Raw genomic sequence first — 24417 nt, 5'->3', positions numbered from 1 at the left:
CTGTGGCCTGGGAAAGCAGTGGAGGATGGCCCAAGTCCTTGGGCTCCTACACCGTGTGGGAGACCAGAGGAAGCTCCTGGCTTCTGGCTTTGGATCGGCGTAGCTCTGGCTGTTGTGGCCAATTGGGGAGTGAACCATCGGATGGAAGACTTCTCTCTGTCTCTGCCTCTCCTCTCTCTGTGTAACTACGACTTTAAAATAAATAAATAAATCTTTTTTAAAAAAAGAAAAGGATTGGTGATTAACAGTGGAAGAGATAGTCAACACCTAATACATGTCAGTTGGTTCAGCTTATACAATACTGACTTGAAAAGTTGACCAAACTCTCAGTTCAATAGATGCTAATACTGTTGCACTTTTTATCAGTAGAGGAGAGCAAGTACTTCAATGGAACTTTTAAACAGGATCAAGTTCCTGAAGCATTTCTTTGAAGGATTGGAACAGGACGTGAAACATAAGTATGATCCTGTAGGCAAAGTACGGTTAAGGCAATGGCTACCAAAAGGTGGAAGAGCAAAGGTTATGACAACACTTTTTTGGAATGCTTAGGGCGTTTTATTTGTTGGCTTTCTGGCGGGCCAAATTACAGTAACATCTACTTTATTAGAATTTTGAAAAAGCCAAAGCTTTAGCAAAAACTTGGAAAAGTTTCCAGAGGACAGTCATCCACAACAGTGTTCTTATTCTGTTATTAAATGAGTGGAATTCTGCAAAAGTTTCAGTGAGAAGCCATTAGGCATCCACCATACTGTCATGCCTTGGCTCCTTCTGACTTACTTTTTGTTTCAAAATCTTAAGAAATCTTAAGGAAACCCATTTTTCTGCAGTTAGTAATTTAAAAAAAGACTGCACTGACAGGGTTTAATCTCCAGGACCCCCAGTTCTTTAGGAATGGACTAAATTGCACATACCACTTACAAATGTGTTTTTTTTTTCTTCCAAGATTTATTTGAAAGAGTGATGGAGGGAGAGCTTTTTTCTATTAGCTCACTCCCCAATTGACTGCAATAGCACATGGCTTGGCCAAGTTGAAACGAGGAGCCTTGAACTCCACCTGGATCTCTCACGTGAGTATTTGGGCCATTTGCTGCTGCTTTCCCAGGCACATTTGCAGGGAACTGGATCAGAAGCAGAGCAGCTGGGACTCGAACCAGTATCTGTATGCGATGCTGGTGTCTTGGGTGATGGCTTAACACACTGTTTCACAGTGTTGGTCACTCCATGTCCCTTCATGTATTCCCAGAAGTAGTAATTCTTTTATTTATTTATTTATTTTTGGGAAGTCACAATGCAGTTTTCCATGGCAGTGGCACTATTTTATATTCCAACCAACAATGTACAGGGTTCCAGTTGCTACCTCACCACCACATGTGAGTTTTTTATTAACCATCCTAATGTTAGGTAGCATCTTACTGTGGCTTTGATTTGCATTTCACTCATGGATAGTGATGTTGAGATTTTATTTTTTAAAGATTTATTTATTTGAAAAAGGGGGAGAGATCTTCCATTTGGTTGTTCACTCCCCAAATGGCCACAACAGAGCCAGGAGTTCTATCTTGGTCTCCAGTGTGGGTGCAGGGGCCCAAGCACTTGGGCCATCTTCTGCTTTCCTAGACATATGAACAACGAGCTGGATTTTAAGTGGAGCAATTGGAACTTGAACTGGTGCCCATGTTTGATGCTGGTGCTGCAGATTGCGACATACCCACTGTGCCACAGTTCCGGTCCTGAGGCTTGTTTGCTTGTTGATTCCTGGTATATCTCCTTTTGAGAAATATCCATTTAAGTGCTTTGAATGAGAAAGTTGATTTTGTTTTGTGTTGAGTTGTAGGAATTCTTTATATATTTTGGATATTCCTATCATATATATTACTAGCAAATATTTGCTATTTATGAGGATTATTTTTTACTTTATTGATAGTATCTTTCATTTTAATTACTTTTTAATATTCAATATGATTTGCAGATACAAGTCTAAGAACATAATGATATTTCCCTCCTCCCTCCTTCCTTCTACCTTTCTTTGTTTTTGAGATAATTTTTTAAAATTTATATTACAGTAAAAAGGCTTAATATTTCACCAAGTAAGAAGTTTAGCAAGTAAAAAGACCCTAGCTTAATAGGAATATAGAAAATTGCAATAAACAATAATTGAATGTGTAAATGACCTTTTCACCCATATATAGTTTTTTGGTGAATTATTCATAATTTCTTTCAGTGAAATACAACCAATGACATTGAAACATCTAAATATTTTCTGTGTTGTTATGAGATAATTAAGTTCATTTACACTTTTTTTAAAAAGATTTATTTATTTTATTTGAAAGTCAGAGTTACACAGAGAGAAGGAGAGGCAGAGAGAGAAAGAGGTCTTCCATTCACTGGTTTACTCCCCAGTTGGCCACACAACTGCTGATCCAAAGCCAGGAGCCAAGAGCTTCCTCCAAGTCTTCCCACATGGGTGCAAGGGCTCAAGGACTTAGGCCATCATCTGCTTTCCCTGGTCATAGCAAAGAGCTGGATCAGAAGTGGAGCAGCTGGCACTCAAACTGGCACCCATATGGGGTGCCGGCACTGCAGGCAATGGCTTTACCCTCTATGCCACAGTGCCGGCCCCTCATTTACACTTTAAGCCATTTTTTTCTCAACAGTTTATGCACAGAAATAATTTTACTCAGAGTGCAATTCAGTTGATTATACATGATGTCTTTTTTGTATTCTATTGGTTGCCACAGATCAGGTGAAACATGGCTTATTTCATCATGTATAATGGTTTATAGTGGCATCTATTTTGTTGTGAAAGACAGGATTTCATTTTTTTTTATGGGTGAGTAGTATCCCATAGTTTGTGTGTGTGTGTGTGTGTGTGTGACATGTTCTTTACCAGTCACTGGCTGATGGACATCTGGATTGATTCCATATCTTAGCTATTGTGAATTGAGCTGCAATTACCATGGGGGAGTACAGATAACACTTTCATATGCTGATTTTATTTCATTTGGGAAAATTCCCTGTAGTGGGATGGCTGGGTAAAATGGTAGGTCTATATCAGATTTCTGAGGTGTATCATACCGTCTTCCACAGTGGCTGCACCAGTTCACATTCCCACCGACAGTGGAATAGGGTACCTTTCCTCCCACATCCTCAGCAGCATTTGTTGTTTTTTTGGTTTTTGTATGAGAGCCAGTCTAACTAGAGTGAGTTAAATCCTCATGTCTATTTTTGTGTTACTACCAGGCTGGTTTTTTTTTTCCTTTTTTTTTTTTTTTAAACCATGAAACTTTTTATTTAAGGTATACAAACTTCATGCATTTCATATATACCAATTTAGGAACATCGTGATTCTTCCCACCCCACCCTCCTCCCACCCATACTTCCCTAGATGTCCATCATTTGGTTATTGGATAAATAAAATGTGGTGTATATACATGATGAACTATTACTCAACCTTAAAAAAGAATGAAATCTTAACATTTGCAACAAAATGAATGGAACTGGAGATTATGCTAAGTGAAATAAGCCAGACCCAGAAAGCAAATTTCACATATTTTTTCTTACTTGTGATGGTTAATACACATAGATAGTATAATGTATATTTCATATCATTTGATATAAAGTTATAAATATTGTTCCACTGCGTCATACCATGTACGTGGCAATGTATTCTTCTTTCCCCATGTTATGATCATTGTCATGAATGCTTTAGTGTGATATTATTAGTTTCAAGAAAAATAGTATATATGTGTATATATGTAATCTCTACATTTGAAGGAATATGGCAAAATGTTAAGAAGAAAAATAATAAATTAGGGGAGGCACAGACCAGGGAGGCTGGCACCAGCCCCAGCAGACCAGGTTAGATGGGAAATCATGGGTCCACAGAGCTATAAATAGCAGTGGGAGGGAGAGCTTGGCGAACTGCTTGTGAAATTCCACATGGGAAAAAAGAGAAGGTATAGAGGATTAAACAGAGAGTTCAGGCACACCCCTACCCATCTCCCTCCACCCCTTTCCCCAACTGGACCTGCAGCAAGATGGGAGAAGCCATATTGTTTGTTTACATTTTCTAATGTAAGCAGGATACTCCTGCTTTTGGCTCCTGTGCACATGCCCATCAATTGCAGGGGCCACCTTACCACAGCCCCCAACCCAGGAATGAGGACCACAGCATTTCAGAAGAATTTAATCCTCACCATGCAAGCTGTACAGCAAGGAGAAGCCCTGAATTTCAAAAACTTGAGCCTCTTCTATCCACCATTGGGAAGCAAGCTGGGCCCCAGTAGGCAGGGCTCTATGCACCGTAGCTCATATCTGCCTCTACTACGATCGAGAAATGGGCTGGGCTCCAATAGGCAGGACTGCATGCTTCTATTTTAACACACAAATGCATAGCAGCTCATAACAGGGAAACTTCACCACAGGTGAGGCAAATCATAACAGGGAAATCTCCAAGGATTAGGGGTGCAGTTTGTTAAGCAAGTCAATATAACCCTGAACACATCATAGACTAAAAGTGGGGCATCCCACAACTGTGAGGAAAAGGCAGGTCACATTAACGGAAGTAAACAACCTCCTCTAACAACAACAACAACAAAAAAAACCAGAGGAAAGATACAAAGCCCCATGGGGACCTTACATCGGCTACCTCCTCTACCCTGAAATACTGAACAGAGCTCCAAGGCCATGTCAATCACAGAACTCTTGGAACTAATTAAAAGTGTAGACGTCCCACTCAATCACAAAGCCACAAAGAGAAAAGCAACCAGACTCTGTCCCCCCGCAAATACACAAATGCCAAAAACAGGAAAAACCCTAAATAAGAATAAGGAAGACGCTGTGAGCCCCCCAAAGGAACACTACAACTTTTCAATAATAAAAGGTGAAGATGAAGAGATTGAAGACATGCCAGAAATGGAATTCAGAAAATTAATTGCCAGAATACTTAGAAAAATCAGAAGCAAATTCGCGATCTAAATGAAAAGTGCTACCAAGAAGTTGAAATGTTAAAGAAATCAGAATGAAATACTAGAAATGAAGAATTCAGTGAATCAAATAAAAAAGACTGTGGAAAGCCTTAATAACAGAATAGGTGAGACAGAAGATAGAATATCAGAACTAGAAGACAAAGTTCTGCAAATATTACAGTCAGGCTAAAAAAAAAAAAAGAAATTAGAAAATTAAAAAAACATGGTTGGAGATCTACAAGATACTATCAAATGACCCAATATACAGATGCTAGGAGTTCCAGAAGACATGGAAAGAAAGGATTAGAAGGCCTTCTTAAAGAAATAATAAGAGAAAACTTCCCCAATCTGGAGAAAGAAAGAGACATTCAAGTGTAGGCAGTACGAAGAACTCCCAATAGACATGACAAGATCTTCATCACTACACATTGTAGTCAAACTCTCTACAGAAAAACATAAGAAAAGATTCTAAAATGTGCACAAGAGAAATTCCTGGTCATAGTCAGAGAAACTCCATTAGACTCACAGTGGATTTCTCATCAAAAATCCTACAGGCTGGGAGAGAATGGTGAGATATATTACAAGTCTTAGAAAAAACCTGTCAATCCAGAATACTATACCCTGCATTCCCTCATTTGTGAATGAAGGAGAAATAAAGATCTTCCACAACAAACAGAAATTGAAAGAATTTGTAACTACTCACCCAACCCTAAAAAAGATGCTCAAGGATGTGCTAACACACAGAAACAGGGACATCACTACTAAAGAAGATGAATGCAGAAAATGACCCTGTAAAGATACAAAGGAAATCCAAAATACACAAAATTAGGACTATTTACAGAAACATGGTAGGGCTAAATCAGTACTTAACAATAGTCACCCTGAATGTAAATGGTTTCAACTCTCCAGTTAAAAGATAGGGACTGGCTGAATTGATTAAAACAGAAAACCCATCTATTTGCTGCCTACAAGAAATACATCTTACCAACAAAGATATACACAGACTAAAAGTGAAAGGATGGAAAAAGATAATCCATGCTAACAGGAACCAAAAAAGAGCTCGTGTAGCCATCCTAGTATCAGATAAAATAGACTTTAACACAAAAACTGTAAAAAGAGACAAAGAAGGACACTATACAATGATTAAAGTATCAATTCAAGAGGAAAATGTGATTATTATAAACGTATATGCATCTAATTACAGGGTACCTGGCTACCTAAAAGAAATATTAATGATTTAAAGGGAGATATAGACTCAAATACAGTGGTAATGTGGGACTTAAGTACCCCACTTTCAGCAGTGGACAGATCAACCAGACAGAAAGTTAACAAGGAAACAACAGAGTTGATTGACGCTATAGACCAAATAAACCTAGCAGATATCTACAGAGTCTTCCACTCTACAATTACAGCATACACATTCTTCTCTCCAATGCATGGCACTTGCCCAAAGGAAATTAAATCAGCAAATAAAAGAGTTATCTGCACCTCATTTTTATTGAAGCTCAATTCACAACAGCTAACACATGGAATCAACCTAAATTCCCGTCAATTGCAGACTAAATAAAGAAATTATGGAGGGGCCGGCGCTGTGGTGCAGTGGGTTAATGCCTTGCCCTGAAGTGCCGGCATCCCATATGGGCACTGGTTCGAGACCCTGCTGCTTCACTTCTGATCCAGCTCTCTGCTATTACCTGGGAAAGCAGTAGAAGATGGCCCAGATCCTTGGACCCCTGCACCCACGTGAGAGACCAGGAAGAAGCTCCCGGCTCCTGGCTTTGGATTGGTGCAGCTCTGGCTGTTGCGGCCATTTGGGGAGTGAACCAGTGGATGGAAGACCCCCCCCCCTCTGCCTTGCCTTCTCTGTGTAACTCTAACTTTCAAATAAATAAATATATCTTTAAAAAAAGAAATTATGGGATGTGTACTCTATGGAATACTACACAATGGTAAAAAAAGTGAAATCCAGTCATTGGCAACAAAATGAATGATTCTGGAAAACATCATACTTAGTAAAATAAGCAAGTCCCAAAAGGATAAATACCATATGTTTTCCCTGTGATAACTAACAGAGCATCTAAAAGGAAACCTGTAGATGTTAAATTGACACTTTAGGAAGCAATGACTTGAATAGCCCCTGTCTTGACTGTCAAGGAACAGTTTTTTGTTTTTTTGCTTCTTAATACCATTTGTTGAACTCTTTACGTAACATAGAATTAATCATATGTGTATAGAGTCAATTGAAAACAGATCCCAGTAAAAGATAAGAGTGGTAATAAAAGAGGGAGGAGCTGTATAGTTCTGCATACATTCCTATGGGCTTACTTTTATTTTTTATTTTAGATTTTTTATTTGTTTATTTGACAGGTAGAATTACAGAGAGTGTGTGTGTGAGAGAGAGAGACAGAGAGAAAGGTCCGTTGGTTCACTCCCCAAATGGCCGCAATGGATGGAGCTGCGCCAATCCAGAGCCAGGAGCCAGGTGTTTCTTCCTGGTCTCCCATGCGGCTGCAGGGGCCCAAGCACCTGGGCCAGCTTCCACTGCTTTTCCAGGCCACAGCAGAGAGATGGACTGGAAGAGGAGCAATCAGGACTAGAACTGGTGCCCTATGGGCTTACTTCTAAGTGTACAGCTAAAAACATGCATTGGACTCCAAATCCCATTAAGCTAGGTGGTAATAATGCCATCTTAAGTATTAAAGTGATCATATTAAGTGTTAAGTTGATTGTCTAGATAGGATTAAGTGTTAAAGAGATCATATAAATAAGATCAAATGTCTGGTAATAATAATACAATTAAAAAGGAGAGAATGTTCAAACATGGGAAGCGGTCCACACAGCAGACTTATAGAATGACAGTTGTTCTAAATAGCACTCTGACCTCAGAATCATCCTGTAAGGCATTCTGGTCTGGCTGAAAAGCCCATGAGAGCATTTCAGGCATGGAAAGCCAAGACACTGTGGCAAAATATGTTCTACATGAAGGATCTCTGTGAGTGAGATCCCAGTGGAAAGAAGGGGCCATCAAAGAAAGATGTACTTTTTCTGAAGGAAGGTGAGAGCTTCCACTTTGCTTATGGCCTTGTCTAAATACTGATGGAGATTGTGGACTTAAAAGGCTTTCAAAGCCTTGGAAGCTCATGTCTAGAGCCTCAGGTGATCACTGACGTCATACATAAGAGTGTCAATTATTAAATCAACAACAGGAGTCACTGTGCACGTGCTCCCCATGTAGGACCTTTGTCCTTAAAGAGTTGTACTGTGAGAATTAACTGTAAAACTTGTTCTCAAACAGTTTTGTGTGTGTGTGCAAATTGTTGAAATCTTTTCTTAGTATGGAGTTGATTTTCTGTATATAAAGTTAATTGAAAATAAATATTAATGGAAAATGGGACTGGAAATGGGAGATTGAGTAGGAGAAGGAGTGGGAGGGCCAGTATGGTGAGAAGAATCACTATATTCCTAAAGTTGTACTTATGAAATTTGTAGTCATTAAATAAAAAATTTCTTTGGAAAAAGTATCTTAGAAAAATTTTATGTATATGTCAATGAACGGAGGTTATAACTATCACAAGATGGTGTTTATAATTGGGTGATGGACAGTATATAGGTGGATGTGGTAGCTTCCTATCCCTCTTGGAAACCGTAAATTATCTGAGGCACTGCCTAGAAACATTTGCTATCCTTGCTTTCTGTTGTACCATAATTTGTTTCACCTTTATTGTCCCTTTGCTTGTTCATTTCAGTTTGGCTTTGTAAACTTTTCTTTGGCAGTGTCCTTCTACTACCAATAATTCTCTCCTCTTTCTACTCATCTCACAGGAAATCTCAACCCTTCTTATGACTTCAGTTAGGTACTGATGTTGGAGACACACAAGGTATGTATCTGAGTAAAATTTATTTCACTCCTCCCTCCCTCCCTTTCAATCTGCAGAGGTCAGAATGTCAGGGATAAAGACTTTGAAGTGGGAGTATGTTTTAGTGTGTTAGAACAACAAGGAAACCAGCTGAAATGGATTTTGAAATGAGGGTAAAATAAGCAGGTGATGTATCAGAGAGGTAAGGAAGGGAGAGGAAGGAGAATTGTTGGTAGGAGGTATGCCAAGAAAGATCTTGTACAGCATTATATAGATTTGTACTGTGAATGTTGTGGGAAGCCATTGGATGATTCTAAGTAAAATCATTGTTTTGGGGTATAGGGCTTCCAGCTAGGCTTTTTGCAGGTTCTTCCTTCCATGTGTGAAAACAGTTTAAAGGTGGAGCATAAAAATGTATTGGAAAGCAGGATTTATTTAGAGAAAAACAAAAGTGCAAACTCAAGAACTAAGTAGTGTATGAATCAATAGTCAATACGTAAAAAGCTTTCTAACAAAGAAAAACCCCTTACTTACGAAATACATCCAATGGTGTAACAGCCCTCAGCCAAAGAAAAAGCCCCTTTCATCAAGATTAGGCTTTCCTTTTATACCGTTCAGATGCATAGCGAGTGATGTTTGGGGTGGAGCCCAATTGAATATTCAAAAGGGGGCAGAGTTTGGGGTGGGAGCTCAAGCTCTGCCCATTTCTGTACCCTTTTAGGAAATATTGAAAGTTTCATGGCATCAGGTGGGTGATTGGAGTGCCCCATGGCAATTTTATTATAATGACATTATAATGACCTAAATGTTATGATATGGGGACACATTCTGGAGCCATGTTGGATACTTCCAGCTAGTGCGGTTCCAAGATAGCAACATTGTGAAACTTGTGGTTTTCACTACATAGGAAAGGGATGGGGCTTGGTGGTGCTTGGAAGGGGGCCTCGACTGAACAGAAAGGAAAGCTTGGGATAAGCACAGACAGGGAGAAGAGTTTGGATACGGATTACAGAAGGGCACCTCTCATGTGGACTGTGCTGGCTGGCATATGGGTGTCTGCAGCTGTTACAGAGGTCAGCCACAGCAATCAAACTGTGGAGTTTCTGGATTTGTCAATCAGGGACTTGTGCTGCTGCTTGCATTGTTTGGAGCTGTTCTGTAGTGGTTTAGTGGGGGCCATCAGATCTTGGCTCCTTTCCCTAGCTGCCTATGTTCCTGCAAAATATTAATATGATTTACATTATTACAATATCTCTGATAGGTGGGAATTTAATATGGTGAATACGGGTAACAAAGAAGACATGTTAGGAACCTATGGTAATAAATAAGATGGGAAACAATAATGGCTTTGACCAGAATAGTAATGGTAGGAGTAGAGAGAAATGATCCAGTCCTGAAGGTTGAAACAACAGCATGTATTGAATCAAGGATGACTGAAAGGTTTTTGTTCTGAGGATACTGAAGGGTAGAATTGGCATTAAATAAGGTGAAAACTCTAGAACAAGCAGGTTTAGGGATGAAGGTGGGAGAGCAGTGTTAACGAACTCAGCTGCAACATACTACTTTGAGATGCCAATTAGACATTTAAGTGTAGATGTCTTCTAGGTAGTTGGAAACAGGAATCTGCATTTTAAAGAAATCCCAGACTGGAGGTACACATTTTAGAGTGATCCTAATATTTATGGCCTTTACTATGTTGAGATATGTTGTGATCAATATTAGATTGAGTATATGGGGAGTTTTTTGGCCACTGATATTTTTTAATTAGAACAGTTACATAATAAGTTTTTCCAATGTGATATCTAACTCTGGTAAAGTATTTAACAATATCTGAAAGCAAATTCTCAATGCAAAGTCAAATATTACGATTGATTATGAAATAAATGGTTAAATAAAAAAAAGATCTCCAAATACTGAGTCCTGGAATAATCCAACATTTGGATTTGCAGAAATATGAAAAAATAGCATGTGAATAGGAGAAGTAGTAATTAGTAAAATGACTAAAAACCAAATGAAAAAAGCAATTCAAAGAAGAAGAATTGGACAATACTGTCAAATGTTGCTAGCAGATTGTTTTAACGAATATTCTTCTCTTTGCCAAGAATGTATATAATCTGCCTCCCAGCTTGTTTATTTTTCATCTCTTGGATCAAATGTGTTTTCTGACTCTCAGACTAGTTTGCCATTTTCATAGTACCTAATTTTCTCTTTCAAAAGTGCTCAACATAATTGTATTTAATAATTTGTTTAATGTCTGGCTATCATATTAGATTTTAACTTCCGTGAGCAATAATGTGTGGTCCTGTTGGCAAAACAAGGGATTCTTTTTTTTTTTTAACTTTTATTTAATGAATATAAATTTCCAAAGTACAGCTTATGGATTGCAATGCCCCCCCCCCATAACTTCCCTCCCACCCGCAACCCTCCCCTTTCCCTCTCCTTTCCCCCTTCCATTCACATCAAGGTTCATTTTCAATTCTCTTTATATACAGAAGATCAGTTTAGCATATATTAAGTAAAGATTTCAACAGTTTGCACCCGCATAGAAACACGAAGTGAAAAATACTGTTTGAGTACTAGTTATAGCATTAAATCACAATGTACAACACATTAAGGACAGAGATCCTACATGAGGAGTAAGTGCACAGTGACTCCTGTTGTTGACTTAACAAATTGACACTCTTGTTTATGGCATCAGGAATCACCCTAGGCTCTTGTCATGAGTTGCCAAGGTTATGGAAGCCTTTTGAGTTCACTGACTCTGATCATATTTAGACAAGGTCATAGTCAAAGTGGAAGTTCTCTCCTCCATTCAGAGAAAGGTACCTCCTTCTTTGATGACCTGTTCTTTCCACTGGGATCTCACTCACAGAGATCTTTCATTTAGATTTTTTTTTTTGCCAGAGTGTTTTGGCTTTCCATGCCTGTAATACTCCCATGGGCTTTTCAGTCAGATCCGAATGCCTTAAGGGCTGATTCTGAGGCCAGAGTGCTGTTTAGGACATCTGCCGTTCTATGAGTCTGCTGTGTATCCCGTTTCCCATGTTGGATCGTTCTCTCCCTTTTTTATTCTATCAGCTAGTATTTGCAGACACTAGTCTTGTTTGTGTGCTCCCTTTGGCTCTTAGTCCTATCATTACGATCAATTGTGAACTGAAATTGATCACTTGGACTAGTGAGATGGCATTGGTACATGCCACCTTGATGGGATTGAATTGGAATCCCCTGGTATGTTTCTAACTCTACCGTTTGAGGTAAGTCAGCTTGAGCATGTCCCGAATTGCACATCTCTTCCCTCTCTTTTTTTTTTATTTTTTGACAGGCAGAGTGGACAGTGAGAGAGAGAGACAGAGAGAAAGGTCTTCCTTTGCCGTTGGTTCACCCTCCAATGGCTGCCGCGGCCGGCGCGCTGCAGCCGGCGTACCGCGCTGATCCGATGGCAGGAGCCAGGAGCCAGGTGCTTTTCCTGGTCTCCCATGCGGGTGCAGGGCCCAAGCACTTGGGCCATCCTCCACTGCACTCCCTGGCCACAGCAGAGAGCTGGCCTGGAAGAGGGGCAACTGGGACAGAATCCGGCGCCCCGACCGGGACTAGAACCTGGTGTGCCGGCGCCTCTAGGCGGAGGATTAGCCTAGTGAGCCGCGGCGCTGGCCCCTCTTCCCTCTCTTATTGCCACTCTTATATTTAACAGTGATCACTTTTCAGTTAAGTTTCAACACTTGAGAATAACTGTGTATTGATTACAGTATTCAACCAAAAGTATTAAGTGGAACAAATAACCAAAAAAATACTAAGAGTGATAAAGTATTAAGTTGTTCATCAACAGTCAGGGCAAGGGCTGATCAAGTCACCGTTTCTCATAGTGTTCATTTCCCTTTATCAGGTTTCCTTTTTGGTGCTCAGTAAGTTGTCACCGATCAGGGAGAACATATGGTATTTGTCCCTTTGAGACTGGCTTATTTCACTCAGCATAATGCTTTCCAAATTCCTAACAGGGATCACTTTTCATTTAAAATTTAAACACCTAAGAATAATTGTGTGTTACTTTATCCATTTTAGTATTTTTTTTGTTCTAGTACTATTGGTTGAACTCTGTAATTAAAACAAGGGATTCTTTTAGGTCCTCCCTTATAAGCTCTGTCTTTGATTTGAGAATATAGGTCTTTGGCCTCATCATGTAAGTTCTACAGTATAGTTAAGTACAGCTGTTCCACTGCTTAGTCCTTGATGTACTTGTAGTCATCATCACAGCAGTCACTTGGTTCCCCTGCACATTTATGTAAGTAGGGAAGTTCATCACAATCAACACTGAGTGGTAATTTAATTAATTGTGATGTTACTATATGCCCATTCACCATTGGATGGGAGTTTAGCAGTGTCTTTGAGGCCATGGATGTTCCCAAACAAGTCTCAGATTCAAATTTCTCCTGTTGGGATCACCCCAGGTATCAAGTCATCCTGTATCTGTCAAGATCCAGTTCAGAAAAGAAGAGAAGTTATTGTAGGAAATATTTGTAAAGGTATTAGACAACTGAACATATAAAAAGAGAACACTGAAGGCCGTGGAGGTAGGATTTCCCAGGGGGATGGGGTTATTATAACCTAGATGCTTTTAAGAAAATGGGCCTCAGAGATCTAGATCTGGAATGTGGAGAACAGAACATTTCTTAGATGGTGCTGGTAAGTTAGGAACTTAGGAAAGGGGTGCTGTGGAACTGATAGCTGGACCTCTTAATAATGCCGAGGTAGTAGGTACCTTAGAGACTTGGAAGGAGGTCCCCTAAAAACTGTGGCTTTCATTTTGGAGGGAGGGTACTATATACTTGATGCCATTTGTGGCATGGTCTGATACTCATAAACCTTGTAGTAGAACATCTGAGAAAGGGGCATTGTCAGGCTGGTGTTGGTTGCCTGGGGAACTGGAGAATGGTCTAGTCTGTCTAGTTCTATTGGTTCTTTTAATGGTAAGCCTATTGGTACTTTTTTGAAGGGGCTAGGTGGCTCTGGCTTTATGTATATGGTGTAAGCCAAATGTTACCACCAGAGCAAAGAACCATTGCTGGGATATACAGAGGGCAACAGCAAACAAATAGGAAGTAGCAAGTCTCCTGTTTGCTCTTTTTGTCTTTTAGCCTCCGTCTAATGCCCTTCTGGGCAAACTTTTAAGAATTGATTAATTTGAGAGGCAGAGAGACAGAGAGACAGAGACAGAGAGAGAGAGAGAGAAAGAGAATTCCCTCATCTCTTGGTTCACTACTTACTTGCTCGCAACATCCAGGACTAAAATGGATGAAGCTGGGAGTAAGGACCTCATTTGAGGTCTCCCACATGGCTGGGAGGAACCCAGCTTTAGCCATCATTGCTGCCTTCCAAGGTCTGCGTTAGCAGAAAACTGGAATCAGGACTTGGAGAATGCAATTAAACTTAGGTACTCTGATGTGCACATCTTATAAAGCAGGCTACATGCCTGCTCTTAGGCAAGATTTATTAGGAAGCCAGTTCATGGTAGAGAAATATAATGAGCAGAATGCTACCTCAGCTTCACAGACCAAGTGTGAATACTAGATTTGGAGTTTAAAAATAATTGTTAATCTGTAAAAGAACTGTTAGCATGATCATAAGTACTAGTAAGTGATACTCCTCTGTGTGAATCCCTCCTACTACATTGTATTTAATGTACTTGCGCTTCACTAAGTTGATTCCATGACATAGTGTGATTTGTGACCCGAAGTTGAGGAATACTGAAGAGTTGACACTGTGTGAGTGGAAACATGGTTAGAGAAGGTTTGGAGGAGTTTTAAATAAAAGAATTGAAGACTTGCTGAGGAAGTCCCAGTGAAGTGAAACTAGTTCACATAATTATTTGGAGTGCTATGTTCTTTTAGGATTGTGCTTGGAGTGATGCATTGGTGACAAAGACTGATCTGTCGCAAAGATGCTTTACAACAAATTTTCAATTGTAAATTCAACATATTTCTGACAATATTTAATGTAGGTTATTATATTTTTGTAAGTTCTGTTCTTTAATAACACTCTCCCAGTTAATCTGTTTGCATCTTAATATTCAAACAGTATGACAAATACAAAGGCTATGTTGAAGAGAGACACGGAGTGGAAGACTGGTGTTAGGATTTCACCTATATTAATTAGAGTTATTTTCCCTGAAGGTTTCATCCATGATCCTATTTCCCTCTTGTGGCATCTGGTAGCTACCTATTAGTTTTGGAATCCACTCAGACTTATTCCTGCTTTCTTGACATCATAATGCTAAGGACATTTGCTCATACCCTGTTACAGTTGATGTATGTCTGTATTCACAAAATTCAGGCCACCAGTATGTGTTTACAGATTTGTGGTTTTTTCTTTTTAACATTTTATTTTGGAATACTGTTAAATTTACAAAGCAAAAATGGTGAAGTATTAGTGCAAAAAGTTCCCATATACCCCACAACTCTGTTCCCATATTATTAACATCTCATATTAGTAACTTGTCACAGTTAATGAACCACTTAGCTATCCTATTTTTTTAAAAGATTTATTTATTTGAAAGGCAAAAGGCAGAGTTACAGAGAGAGAGAGAGAGAGAGAGAGAGAGAGGTCTTCCATCCACTGGTTCACTCCCCAAATGGCCACAATAGCTGGAGCTGGGCCTATCCGAAGCCAGGAACCAGGAGATTCTTCTGGGTCTGGGTCTCGAACTGGCTCCCATATGGGATGCTGGCATACCACATAAGTGGCCCCTACCCTATTTATTTTAGATTTATTTATTTATTTTGATGTCAGAGTTACACATAGAGAGAAGGAGAGGCAGAAAGAGAGAGGGAGAGTGATCTTCCCTTCACTGGTTGACTCCCCAATTGGCCACAATGGCCGGAGCTGCGCCAATCCAAAACCAGGAGCCAGGAGCTTCCTCCGGGTCTCCCATGTGGGTGCAGGGCCCAAGCACTTGGGCCATTTTCCACTGCTTTCCCAGGCCATAGCAGAGAGTTGGATTGGAAGTGGAGGAGCTGGGACTTGAACTGGTGCCCATATGGGATGCCGGCACTGCAGGCGGTGGCTTTACCCGCTATGCCACAGCACCGGCCCCTACCCTATTTTTTTAAAATACAAATTCCTTCTACCTCTCCCATCTCTGCCAGCTGTAGTAATCAAGTAATCTATATTTTGTATTCAGATTGAGGCTTTTTTTTCTTTTCCTCCCAAATAGGAGAGAGACAATTGGTATTTGTCCTTCTGTGTCTGGCTTATTTTACTCACTGTGGTGTCCTCTAGTTTCATAAATTTTGCTGTAAATGACAGGATTTTTTTCTTTCGTATGGGTAAATAGTATTGCATCATGAATATATGTACCACCTTTTCTCAAAAATTATTTTAATTTTTATTTCAAATATTAATTTATTAATGATACTAGGTAAAAGTGGTGAGTGACCAAAATTAGCTTTTACCTGAGCCAAAATTTATATTTTAAACACTAATGAGGTTCTAATTCCACACCAGTTGTGGTCTTCTGAACATGTTGATGAATACATATAGTGAATGCTCATGTATTTGCCATTCACTTTAGACAATTATCCACCTATTACCAAACTTCTTTATCCAAATGGTACCTCTCTCTTATATGTGTGTGTCTGTGTGTGTGTGTGTGTGTGTGTGTATAAGATAAAAGGCGCTGGAATCTAATACAATATACATATATACATATAATATTTATTAGAATCCGGTTCCTTTTATTTTTTTCAAATGTGATCCCAATTCAAGAATCACTGTAGCCTCACTTTCTTCTTTCTTTTTCCCACCCTTCCTACCTCCCTCCAACCCTTTCCCAGCTCCTCATTTTATTCTCACTTTTAGCACTGCAGCATTGATGATCCACCTCTGCCTGGACACAGATCCGTAAAGGTCAGCCTGGGACCCTGAACAGCTCAGAGGGAGGAGTCAGTCTGGAAGTTCCTGCCCTCTTTAGCCCCAAACACATGGCTGCATAACGACTGCTCCATAATGACAGTGGGTGGGACCCTGATATATACCAGGATCACTCTTCCACTGCTCTTGCTTGGGGTATCTCTGTCCATTCATGGCCTCTCCCAAGCCAGGCCCTCTCAGCATTTCAGCTCCCCGGAAGTGGTGATCCCCTCGAAGGTGACCAGCAGGGGTAGAGGTGCAAAGGCTCCAGGATGGCTCTCCTACCGCCTGCGGATTGGGGGCCAGAGGCACATTGTCCACATGAGGGTCAAGAGGCTGTTGGTTTCCACACACCTCCCTGTGTTCACCTACACAGAGCAGCATGGCCTCCAGGAGGATCATCCCTTTGTCCTTGATGATTGTTACTATCATGGTTACGTGGAGGGGGCCTCCGAGTCTCTGGTTGCCCTCAGCAGCTGTTCTGGAGGTTTTCAAGGAATGCTACAGATAAATGACCTCATTTATGAAATCAAACCCATCAGGCACTCTTCCACATTTGAGCACCTGGTGTATCAGGTAGGCAGTGATAAGACAGAGTCCCCACACATGAGATGTGGGTTGACAGAAGCATCAATAACACGCCAAAAGGAGTTGCATGCATCATATAATTCTACTCTGAAACAAAGTTCTAATGTGGGCTGGTGGACTCACTGGAGATTTGTTGAGCTGGGAGTGGTTGTAGACCATGTTAGATTTCTTTATTCCCAAAGTAATGTGTCAGTAGTGTACAATGAAGTATCTCACGTTATCAATATAGTGGATGAATTTTATTACCTTATGCAAGTTGATATAACATTGATTGGTATTGAGATCTGGAATAAAAGAAATCCTATTTCTACAAGTAATGATCTAGGGGAAGTTTTGTGGGATTTTGCTGTTTGGAAGGATTCACATCTCGAATCCCGTCTTCACCATGATGCTGCACATCTTTTCATAAAAGAAGTACATGACCAAACAGTTGGTATGGCCTTTATTACAGGGATATGTGATCCCCCTTTTAACTGTGCAGTTAGTGTTTTTGAAAGCCAAGACTTATTTCTTTGTGCACTTACTGTGGCCCATGAACTTGGTCATAATTTGGGTATGAATCATGATGATCAGTGGTGCGCATGCGAAGTAGAGTGGTGCCTAATGTATGCCTACAGAGAGAACACAACTAAATTCAGTAATTGCAGTTATGCGCAATATTATGATACTACCAGGAATCCTGGAATGTGTATTCACTCTCCTCCATATACAGGGTATGTCTCTGGGTTGAAGTTCTGTGGGAACAGGGTGGTCGAAGAAGGAGAGGAGTGCGACTGTGGATCTGTACATCAGTGTGAACGTGATCCCTGTTGTCTTTTGGACTGTGCTCTGAGGCCTGGCGCTGCTTGTGCTTCTGGCAGTTGTTGCAAAGACTGCAAATTCTTGCCACCAGGGACTTTATGTAGACAGCAGGTCAGTGAATGTGACCTTCCAGAGTGGTGCAATGGGACATCACACGAGTGCCCGGATGATGTATATATACAGGATGGCACCCCCTGTATGGGTGGTGCCTCCTGCTATGCAAAGACATGTAATAACCCTGATGTTCAGTGCAAGGAGATTTTTGGCCGAGAGGCAAGGAGTGCGTCTGAGATTTGCTACAGTGAAGTGAACACCCAAGGAAATCGTTTTGGCCACTGCGGTATCGTAGAAACAACATATGTAAAATGTATGGCTCCTGATATCATGTGTGGGAGAATTCAGTGTGAAAACGTCCACAAAGTTCCCAATCTGAAGGAACACTCTACCGTGCACCAGTATCACTTCAATGATACCACTTGCTGGGGCACTGATTATCACTTAGGGATGTCCATACCTGACATTGGTGAGGTGAAAGATGGCACGGTGTGCGCTCCAGGAAAGATCTGCATTGGCAGGAAATGTGCCAGTGTGAATCCTGTGCCACAAAACTGCGAGCCCCTGCATTGCAGCCTGAGAGGAGTCTGCAATAACAGACAGCACTGCCACTGTCGCCACGGGTGGGCACCTCCCAACTGCAGCTATGAAGGCCATGGAGGGAGCGTGGATAGCGGTCCACCTCCTACAAACAGGAGGGAAGGATTAAGCGTGGTAGGAAATGTGGGTTACACTTCGGCATTACTTGCGATTCCTTTGATAACTCTTCTTTTCTATTACTTCACTGTACTTTCCAAGAAAGAGAAACACACACACACACAAGTTGAGAACAAAGAAGAAGAAAATGAAGCAAAGGGAACAGAAGAAAATAGAGTGGAAGAAAACAGGGTGGAATAACAGAGAATGAAGAAGAGGGAGCAGAAGAAAAGGAAGAGGAAGTGGAAGCCAGAGGCTGATGCTTCCTTTAAAAGGATCTCTAATTTTTGTTTTCATAGTGGAGAAGCTGGATGTGGCTGTTTAACCAGAAATTTAATGCTCTCGTGCCAGGACCATAAGTGTTAGACATCACAGCACAGGACTCCTGCATGTTCCTACTTGCTTTTCAGTGTTTAACACAACATTAAATGTTCACTTTGTTTCTTGAACAAAGTTGTCTCACTATGTTTCTTGAACAAAGGCCTAGAGAAACCACACTTTAAAGCTGCATGCTTTCTCTCTCTCAGTTCTAAACCTCCTCTCATGTCTTCACTCAGTTTCTGGGCATGTGTGTCCACAAGACTCACTTCTGTTTGGCACAGTTGGCTGTGGACAAGGGGAAGGAAGAAGTAACCTAAATGACAAGTGGTAGGAAAAGAGAGATTTCTTTCCTTTGTACTTAACATTTCTGACAGCATCATTTTTAGCTGAGGCCATTCAGTTTGGAATCCATTTGTATGGGAATCCATTTGTATGGTCACTGCTGGAACCCCCCACCCCACCCTATTCTTCCTTAGAAATACCGACAGCAGTTGATACTCTCAGTGTCCATGTTGCACATTGGATTAGCTGGGTGTTCCTCCTGTTAGTTCCTGAAGCTCCAGTACCAGCTGGTCTCCATGCTCTCCTTGGAGATCTCAGCCCCTCTTTTTCAGGGACTTCCTGTAATCAGCTATGCTCTAATGTACACAGTCTCGTCCCTCTGTTCTACTGACCCTAGAGATGTTGGGGCTTTCTGTAGTTACTCTCTGGCTGTGTTAAATTGTGGTTTCCTAAGCATACACTGAGTTGGAGTTTAGAGTGAGGGTTACGTTAGACATCACAGCTGTGTAAAAGAGGGAAAGGAATTCAGTGGTACAGTTGAAAATTGAGCTAAATTGCTGCCTTGGCCAGTCAGGCAGTGAAATGTTGTATAACAGAGTTGTCTGGTTTGGGCCAAGGGGGTCTGCTCCTCACACCCTCTCCTTGGTCAGTCAGTGGGTGTGGCTGCCCTGGGAAGGGACAAATGTCTGTAACTGAAGCTGAAGAACACCTGAAGTCTGGAGACTTGTCTGCTTATGGGGAGCTCTGCCACTGATCAGCAAGAGCTTCAGGAAAGTGGATCCAGGTGGCTTATTCCACAGTGCAGTATTTGCACAGCACTGATTCACTTTTGAATTTATGTTCTGTCAGCAACTCGTAGATGATTCTGGGGGGCCCCTCTTCCTGTGGGGACATTAAACGAGGGAAGTTGATTATGAGCCATGTCTCCATGCTGTGCTTGGTTGTGGAGATGAAAGTATACTTAGTGTCTATCTGTTTCACTCTACTCTCATTTCCCTCTCTCAGCTGGTGAGTATTCTGATGGCTTTGGATGCTTACCATGTGTCGTGATGCAGGACCTTATCGCCAACCTGAGCATCTAGTCACCATGCCCTTCTAGGCTGAGGTTGCTGATTTTATCCATTTAGAGCCACCACTGGGCTAGGGAGTACTGAATGGTTCCTGGGGAGATCACCTGGATTTTATGTGTACACCCTGTTGTGCCCATCTTATAACAGCAGTACTGCCTCCTGTTGATGATTACTGTCAATCACCCCTTTCAAGGATGTGACCCTTCTTTTGGTATCTGATTTAAAGACACAGTGAGTTCAGAATTCCCTGGTGTCAATGTTTGTGTATAATAAGGCATTATGACTTTCAATTAGCCCCTGTTTAAAAATATGACTCCTTGTAGGGCCAGAACCTCCAACCGTGTATAGCCCAGAATTACATAGGGGCAGGTAGCACCCACTATCTCAATGCATCTTTGGGAGTTGTGGTGAATGCTCTTTCTTTGTACACTCTTTTAGGGTTCTGATTCAGTGCATACAATTCATCATTAGATCAAGTGATTCAGCTTTAGCTTCAGCTGCACCTTCAGTATATGTTTCCAATGCTTTATTGGGCTGGGATATCCTGTATTATTTTATCTGAGCTATAACTTTTATACCACAGTCTTGTACAATTCCATTGCTGTAAAGTTGGTACCCTGCTCTGGTATGGTATTACACAGGAACACCAGATAGCTGGATGAGATATTCCAAATGCCTTTGGCTATTACTGGTGCTTATTGAGGCTCAGTGTTACACCTGTAGTGAGGTGAGGCACATTTACCACCAGAATTTGTGTGTTCTGCTGTAGGGATGCTGGCCTTTCCAGAATGATAGGGTCCTAATGGATTCAATTTCCTACTAAGTGTTTCTCAAGGAAGGGTTCCAAATCTGGGGTCAGACAGGCCATCATTGCTGTTTGGCTGGACACTCAAAGCAGAAGTGGCTAGATTTGTCTTAGTATGTAGTAATCCATGTAGAGGCAGTCCTGAGTAGTCCAGTCCCTGACCATTCTTTGATACAGGATCTACTCTTACCAACACTGAGTGGCCTGTGCCAAGGATGGCTGATGCCAGTTGCTGGGCTGTTTTGTCTATGTCATTTATTGCATCTTCCACACAGGATCCTTTTTGTTGAGCATCAACATGTGATTCAGTGGTCTTTCACACTTACATTCCATGTAAGTATGTTTCTACCCTACTTCTCCTGGTCCCCCATCTTCCAAGAATTATTGTTGCAGTCACCTGTACCACTGGCCTGACCATTTGCTATTTCCCATTATTGTATATATGATCCTGTTGGACCTCGTCAATCCCCCCAAAGTTAGACAGCTACTTATACAACCCAAGTTCAGTACATTTGGAGTATTTCCCCTCACAGTTCTTCCTATCCAGCTCCTCTATTGAGAAAAACTGTGTCTTAAAACTGCTTGCAGCTTTAGGCTTGTTCACAAATGATGCACTGACATGTCCATGACTCCAGGATGAGCTGTTCCATCTTCTCCTTCAGCTGGTTATGTGGGATTCCTGTTTTTGCATCAAGAAGTTTGAGCTGAAGGAGGAGTATCAGTGCTGTGGAATTTGACTTACCTGCTCAGATACCTGTGCATTTGGGTTCTCTTATATTTGAGTTGGAATTTGCCACTTACCATTTTTTCTTTATTATTGGCTCCAAACCTCATGATGTGAAGGGATTGACAGAACCCTTTTGTGATGGACAATTTTAGGTCCCATTCTGTGGTTCACAGAATTCTCAGATGCTTCCCCTTAGTTCCTATGTTCTTGGAACCTGTATGTAACCCATTCCCATGTACCTTGATGGGATCCGTATCTTGCATCTTACAGAGTATATGGCAAATGTGATGTGATTTTCAGGTGTAATTAATATACTGCTAGTTAATTTCAGTTAATTAAAGGTAGATTTGCCTAAGTGGCCTTGAGCTACCAGGTAGGTAAGTCCTTTAAAGAATATCTAGAGGTGAGACTTGAAGCAATCATGTTTCGTTCTTTCTGGCTGTGCAGCAGCCAGCTGCCATGAGTTCTACAGCTGCAACGAATTGAAGTCTGAGTATTCTTGGAAGCAAATCTTCCCTCAAGTGTCCTTTGATGCCAATGAAGCTCAGGTGACATCTTACTTGTTGTCAAGTGCCTATTTCTCTAGGCCATGCCCACAGTTCTTTCCCATTGAACTTGTGAGATAATAAATATGTGTTGTTTTAAGCTGCTGAGTTTGTGGTAATTTGTTTTATGATATAGAAAACAAATCCACTTCCAACACATGACACATTTCATTTGTTTTTTACCACTTTACCAGTACCACACCATCCCATGTGATGACAAACGACAGTTTAAAAAAGTATTTTTAAGCATTTGATGTGGCGAGTGGGAAGGGGAGAGGGAGAGCTCCCAGGTGCTTATTCTCCAAATGCCTACATCAGTGGCTACTTGCCTGGCCGAAGCCAGCAACAGGAGACTAAATCCATGACTCCCAGTGTGTGTGTCAGGAGCAAGGTTACATGAGACATCAGTGCTGCTTGCCATTGTCTGCATTAGCTTAAAGCAGGAGTCTCAACCTGGAGCCTGCACTTCAACCCAGGTACTCTGATGCACCATTTTAGCCATTAGGCTAAACACTAGCTCTTAGCTAAGCTGTTTAGGCATGCAGACCATTTGGAGAAAAATAATGTGCAGATTGACATCCCCAGTGTCACAGACCAAATATGAATTTTAAATTAGGGGTTCGAAATTGTTAATCAATGTATGAACTGTTAGCCATATGGTGCTGTTAGCTCCTTGGTGACAGGTAGAGGCAAGTGACAGTCCTCTGTGTGAAGCCCTGTTTATACTGTTCTCTGTTTCATGTGCTACTTGGTGCACTAATTCGATTTTGTGAACCAATGTGCTCTGTGAACTGAGTTTGAGAAATGCTGAGTTAAGTTGATGTCAAGTGAGTGCAGACATGGTAAGAGAGTGTTTTGAGGAATTTGAAATAGCTGAATTCCTTACTGTTGCAGAGGAAGAATCTCACAGTGGTTGGAGTTCAGTCATGTCAAAGGAAGGGCTGTGAAATTATGAAATCATGAAATTATTTGGATTGAAATGTTCTTTCAGGTTTGTCCTTGGAATGATTTATTGGTGACAAAGATCTTTTGCAATGCTTTTCTATTATGACCTCTTCATATGGGTCTTAATTGTCTCCCAATTCTTTTGTTCTCATTTTTTTTCTTATTTAAAAGAGTTATAGAACAGAAAAAGAGACAGGTCTTTCATCTGCTGAATCTCCCTAGGCCACAACAGACAGGACTGGTGCAGGCCTAAGCCCAGATCCAGGAATTTCATTTGGGTATCCCTTGTGGGTGACAGAGGCCCAGAACTTGAGCCATCACCTGCTGCTTTTCCCAGGTCATTAGTGGGGTGCTGGATCAGAAGTGGAGCAGCCAGGATACAAACTGGTGTCCATATGGGATACTGGCCTTGCAGGCTGTGGCTATATCTGCTAAGCTACAATGCTACCCCCTGGCCCCTTCCACATCAACATCCTAAATGGTATGACATATATGAAGGATATGATGAAGATACACAAGAAAAAAATTGGTGTTTAGAATTTGCCTAATTAGAGATGCTTTCCCTGAGATGTCCTTGAGTAATCCTGTTTTCTTCCTGCAGCACCCGATAGCCACTCATTAGTTTTGGAACCCTAACCAGGCTTGCCCTTGCTTTCTTGACAGACAATATAATGCTAAACATTGTTCATAGTCTATGTAGCTAATGCCATTTCTATCTACAATCATAATATTGTGGCCACCAGGGTATATAACAATATGTCTCAAATTTGTTTTAACTTTGTATTTAAAAAAGTGAACATTTTAAAATTTTATTTTAAAGATTTATTTATTTATTTGAGAGGGAGGGAGGGAGGGAAGGA

The 24417-nt window shown here is 41.0% G+C and overlaps 8 protein-coding genes across 17 annotated transcripts in view; all 8 read left to right on the top strand.

Moving 5' to 3' along the window:
* MED6 (mediator complex subunit 6) overlaps positions 1 to 22705 on the top strand; it is a 50531-nt gene extending 27826 nt beyond the window's left edge. The window contains exons 9-11 of one of the 3 annotated variants that reach the window (XR_011384893.1): positions 8787 to 8842; positions 16648 to 16720; positions 21616 to 22705. Coding sequence is in view for 1 of the 3 variants with exons in the window: in XM_051826313.2 (XP_051682273.1) it covers positions 8787 to 8808 (22 nt within the window). In the remaining 2 variants the exon portion in view is untranslated. Of the gene's footprint in view, positions 1 to 943; positions 1068 to 8786; positions 8843 to 16647; positions 19053 to 21615 lie in introns of those variants that run through there. The other 2 variants (XR_011384894.1, XM_051826313.2) reach the window with 2 other exon arrangements.
* The window catches only part of LOC138842981 (disintegrin and metalloproteinase domain-containing protein 20-like), a 126548-nt gene continuing 110917 nt past the window's right edge, over positions 8787 to 24417 (top strand). The window contains exons 1-2 of the mRNA XM_070065673.1: positions 8787 to 8842; positions 16648 to 16720. The gene's annotated coding sequence lies outside the window, so the exon portion shown is untranslated. The remainder of the gene's footprint in view (positions 8843 to 16647; positions 16721 to 24417) is intronic.
* The window catches only part of LOC100342493 (disintegrin and metalloproteinase domain-containing protein 20), a 30937-nt gene continuing 19770 nt past the window's right edge, over positions 13251 to 24417 (top strand). For 2 of the 5 annotated variants that reach the window (XM_070065161.1, XM_070065160.1), the window contains exons 1-2: positions 13335 to 13389; positions 16648 to 16720. The gene's annotated coding sequence lies outside the window, so the exon portion shown is untranslated. Of the gene's footprint in view, positions 13390 to 16647; positions 16721 to 24417 lie in introns of all 5 variants that reach the window. The other 3 variants (XM_051826310.2, XM_070065162.1, XM_051826309.2) reach the window with 3 other exon arrangements.
* LOC100343257 (disintegrin and metalloproteinase domain-containing protein 20) overlaps positions 13326 to 24417 on the top strand; it is a 90721-nt gene continuing 79629 nt past the window's right edge. The window contains exons 1-2 of the mRNA XM_070065157.1: positions 13326 to 13389; positions 16648 to 16720. The gene's annotated coding sequence lies outside the window, so the exon portion shown is untranslated. The remainder of the gene's footprint in view (positions 13390 to 16647; positions 16721 to 24417) is intronic.
* LOC100343004 (disintegrin and metalloproteinase domain-containing protein 20) overlaps positions 13326 to 24417 on the top strand; it is an 82527-nt gene continuing 71435 nt past the window's right edge. The window contains exons 1-2 of one of the 2 annotated variants that reach the window (XM_070065164.1): positions 13326 to 13389; positions 16648 to 16720. The gene's annotated coding sequence lies outside the window, so the exon portion shown is untranslated. The remainder of the gene's footprint in view (positions 13390 to 16647; positions 16721 to 24417) is intronic. The other variant, XM_070065163.1, reaches the window with a different exon arrangement.
* LOC100343514 (disintegrin and metalloproteinase domain-containing protein 20-like) overlaps positions 13332 to 24417 on the top strand; it is a 150422-nt gene continuing 139336 nt past the window's right edge. For 2 of the 3 annotated variants that reach the window (XM_070065156.1, XM_070065155.1), the window contains exons 1-2: positions 13340 to 13389; positions 16648 to 16720. The gene's annotated coding sequence lies outside the window, so the exon portion shown is untranslated. Of the gene's footprint in view, positions 13390 to 16647; positions 16721 to 24417 lie in introns of all 3 variants that reach the window. The other variant, XM_070065154.1, reaches the window with a different exon arrangement.
* LOC100344015 (disintegrin and metalloproteinase domain-containing protein 21) overlaps positions 13342 to 24417 on the top strand; it is a 182104-nt gene continuing 171028 nt past the window's right edge. The window contains exons 1-2 of the mRNA XM_070065165.1: positions 13342 to 13389; positions 16648 to 16720. The gene's annotated coding sequence lies outside the window, so the exon portion shown is untranslated. The remainder of the gene's footprint in view (positions 13390 to 16647; positions 16721 to 24417) is intronic.
* LOC100342245 (disintegrin and metalloproteinase domain-containing protein 20) lies at positions 16820 to 19300 on the top strand. The gene has a single exon (XM_070065159.1). The coding sequence runs from the start codon at positions 16820 to 16822 to the stop codon at positions 19061 to 19063; it is 2244 nt and encodes a 747-aa protein (XP_069921260.1). The 3' UTR covers positions 19064 to 19300.

The sequence above is a fragment of the Oryctolagus cuniculus genome, chromosome 20 (genome assembly GCF_964237555.1).
Source record: "Oryctolagus cuniculus chromosome 20, mOryCun1.1, whole genome shotgun sequence".
Taxonomy (NCBI): Eukaryota; Metazoa; Chordata; class Mammalia; order Lagomorpha; family Leporidae; genus Oryctolagus; species Oryctolagus cuniculus.
This window is presented reverse-complemented; position numbering and strand designations above follow the sequence as displayed.

What these genes read in the sequence shown, in the direction of transcription:
- LOC100342245 (XM_070065159.1), top strand. Translation starts at nt 16,820, where the DNA reads ATGACAGTGGGTGGGACCCTGATATATACCAGGATCACTCTTCCACTG.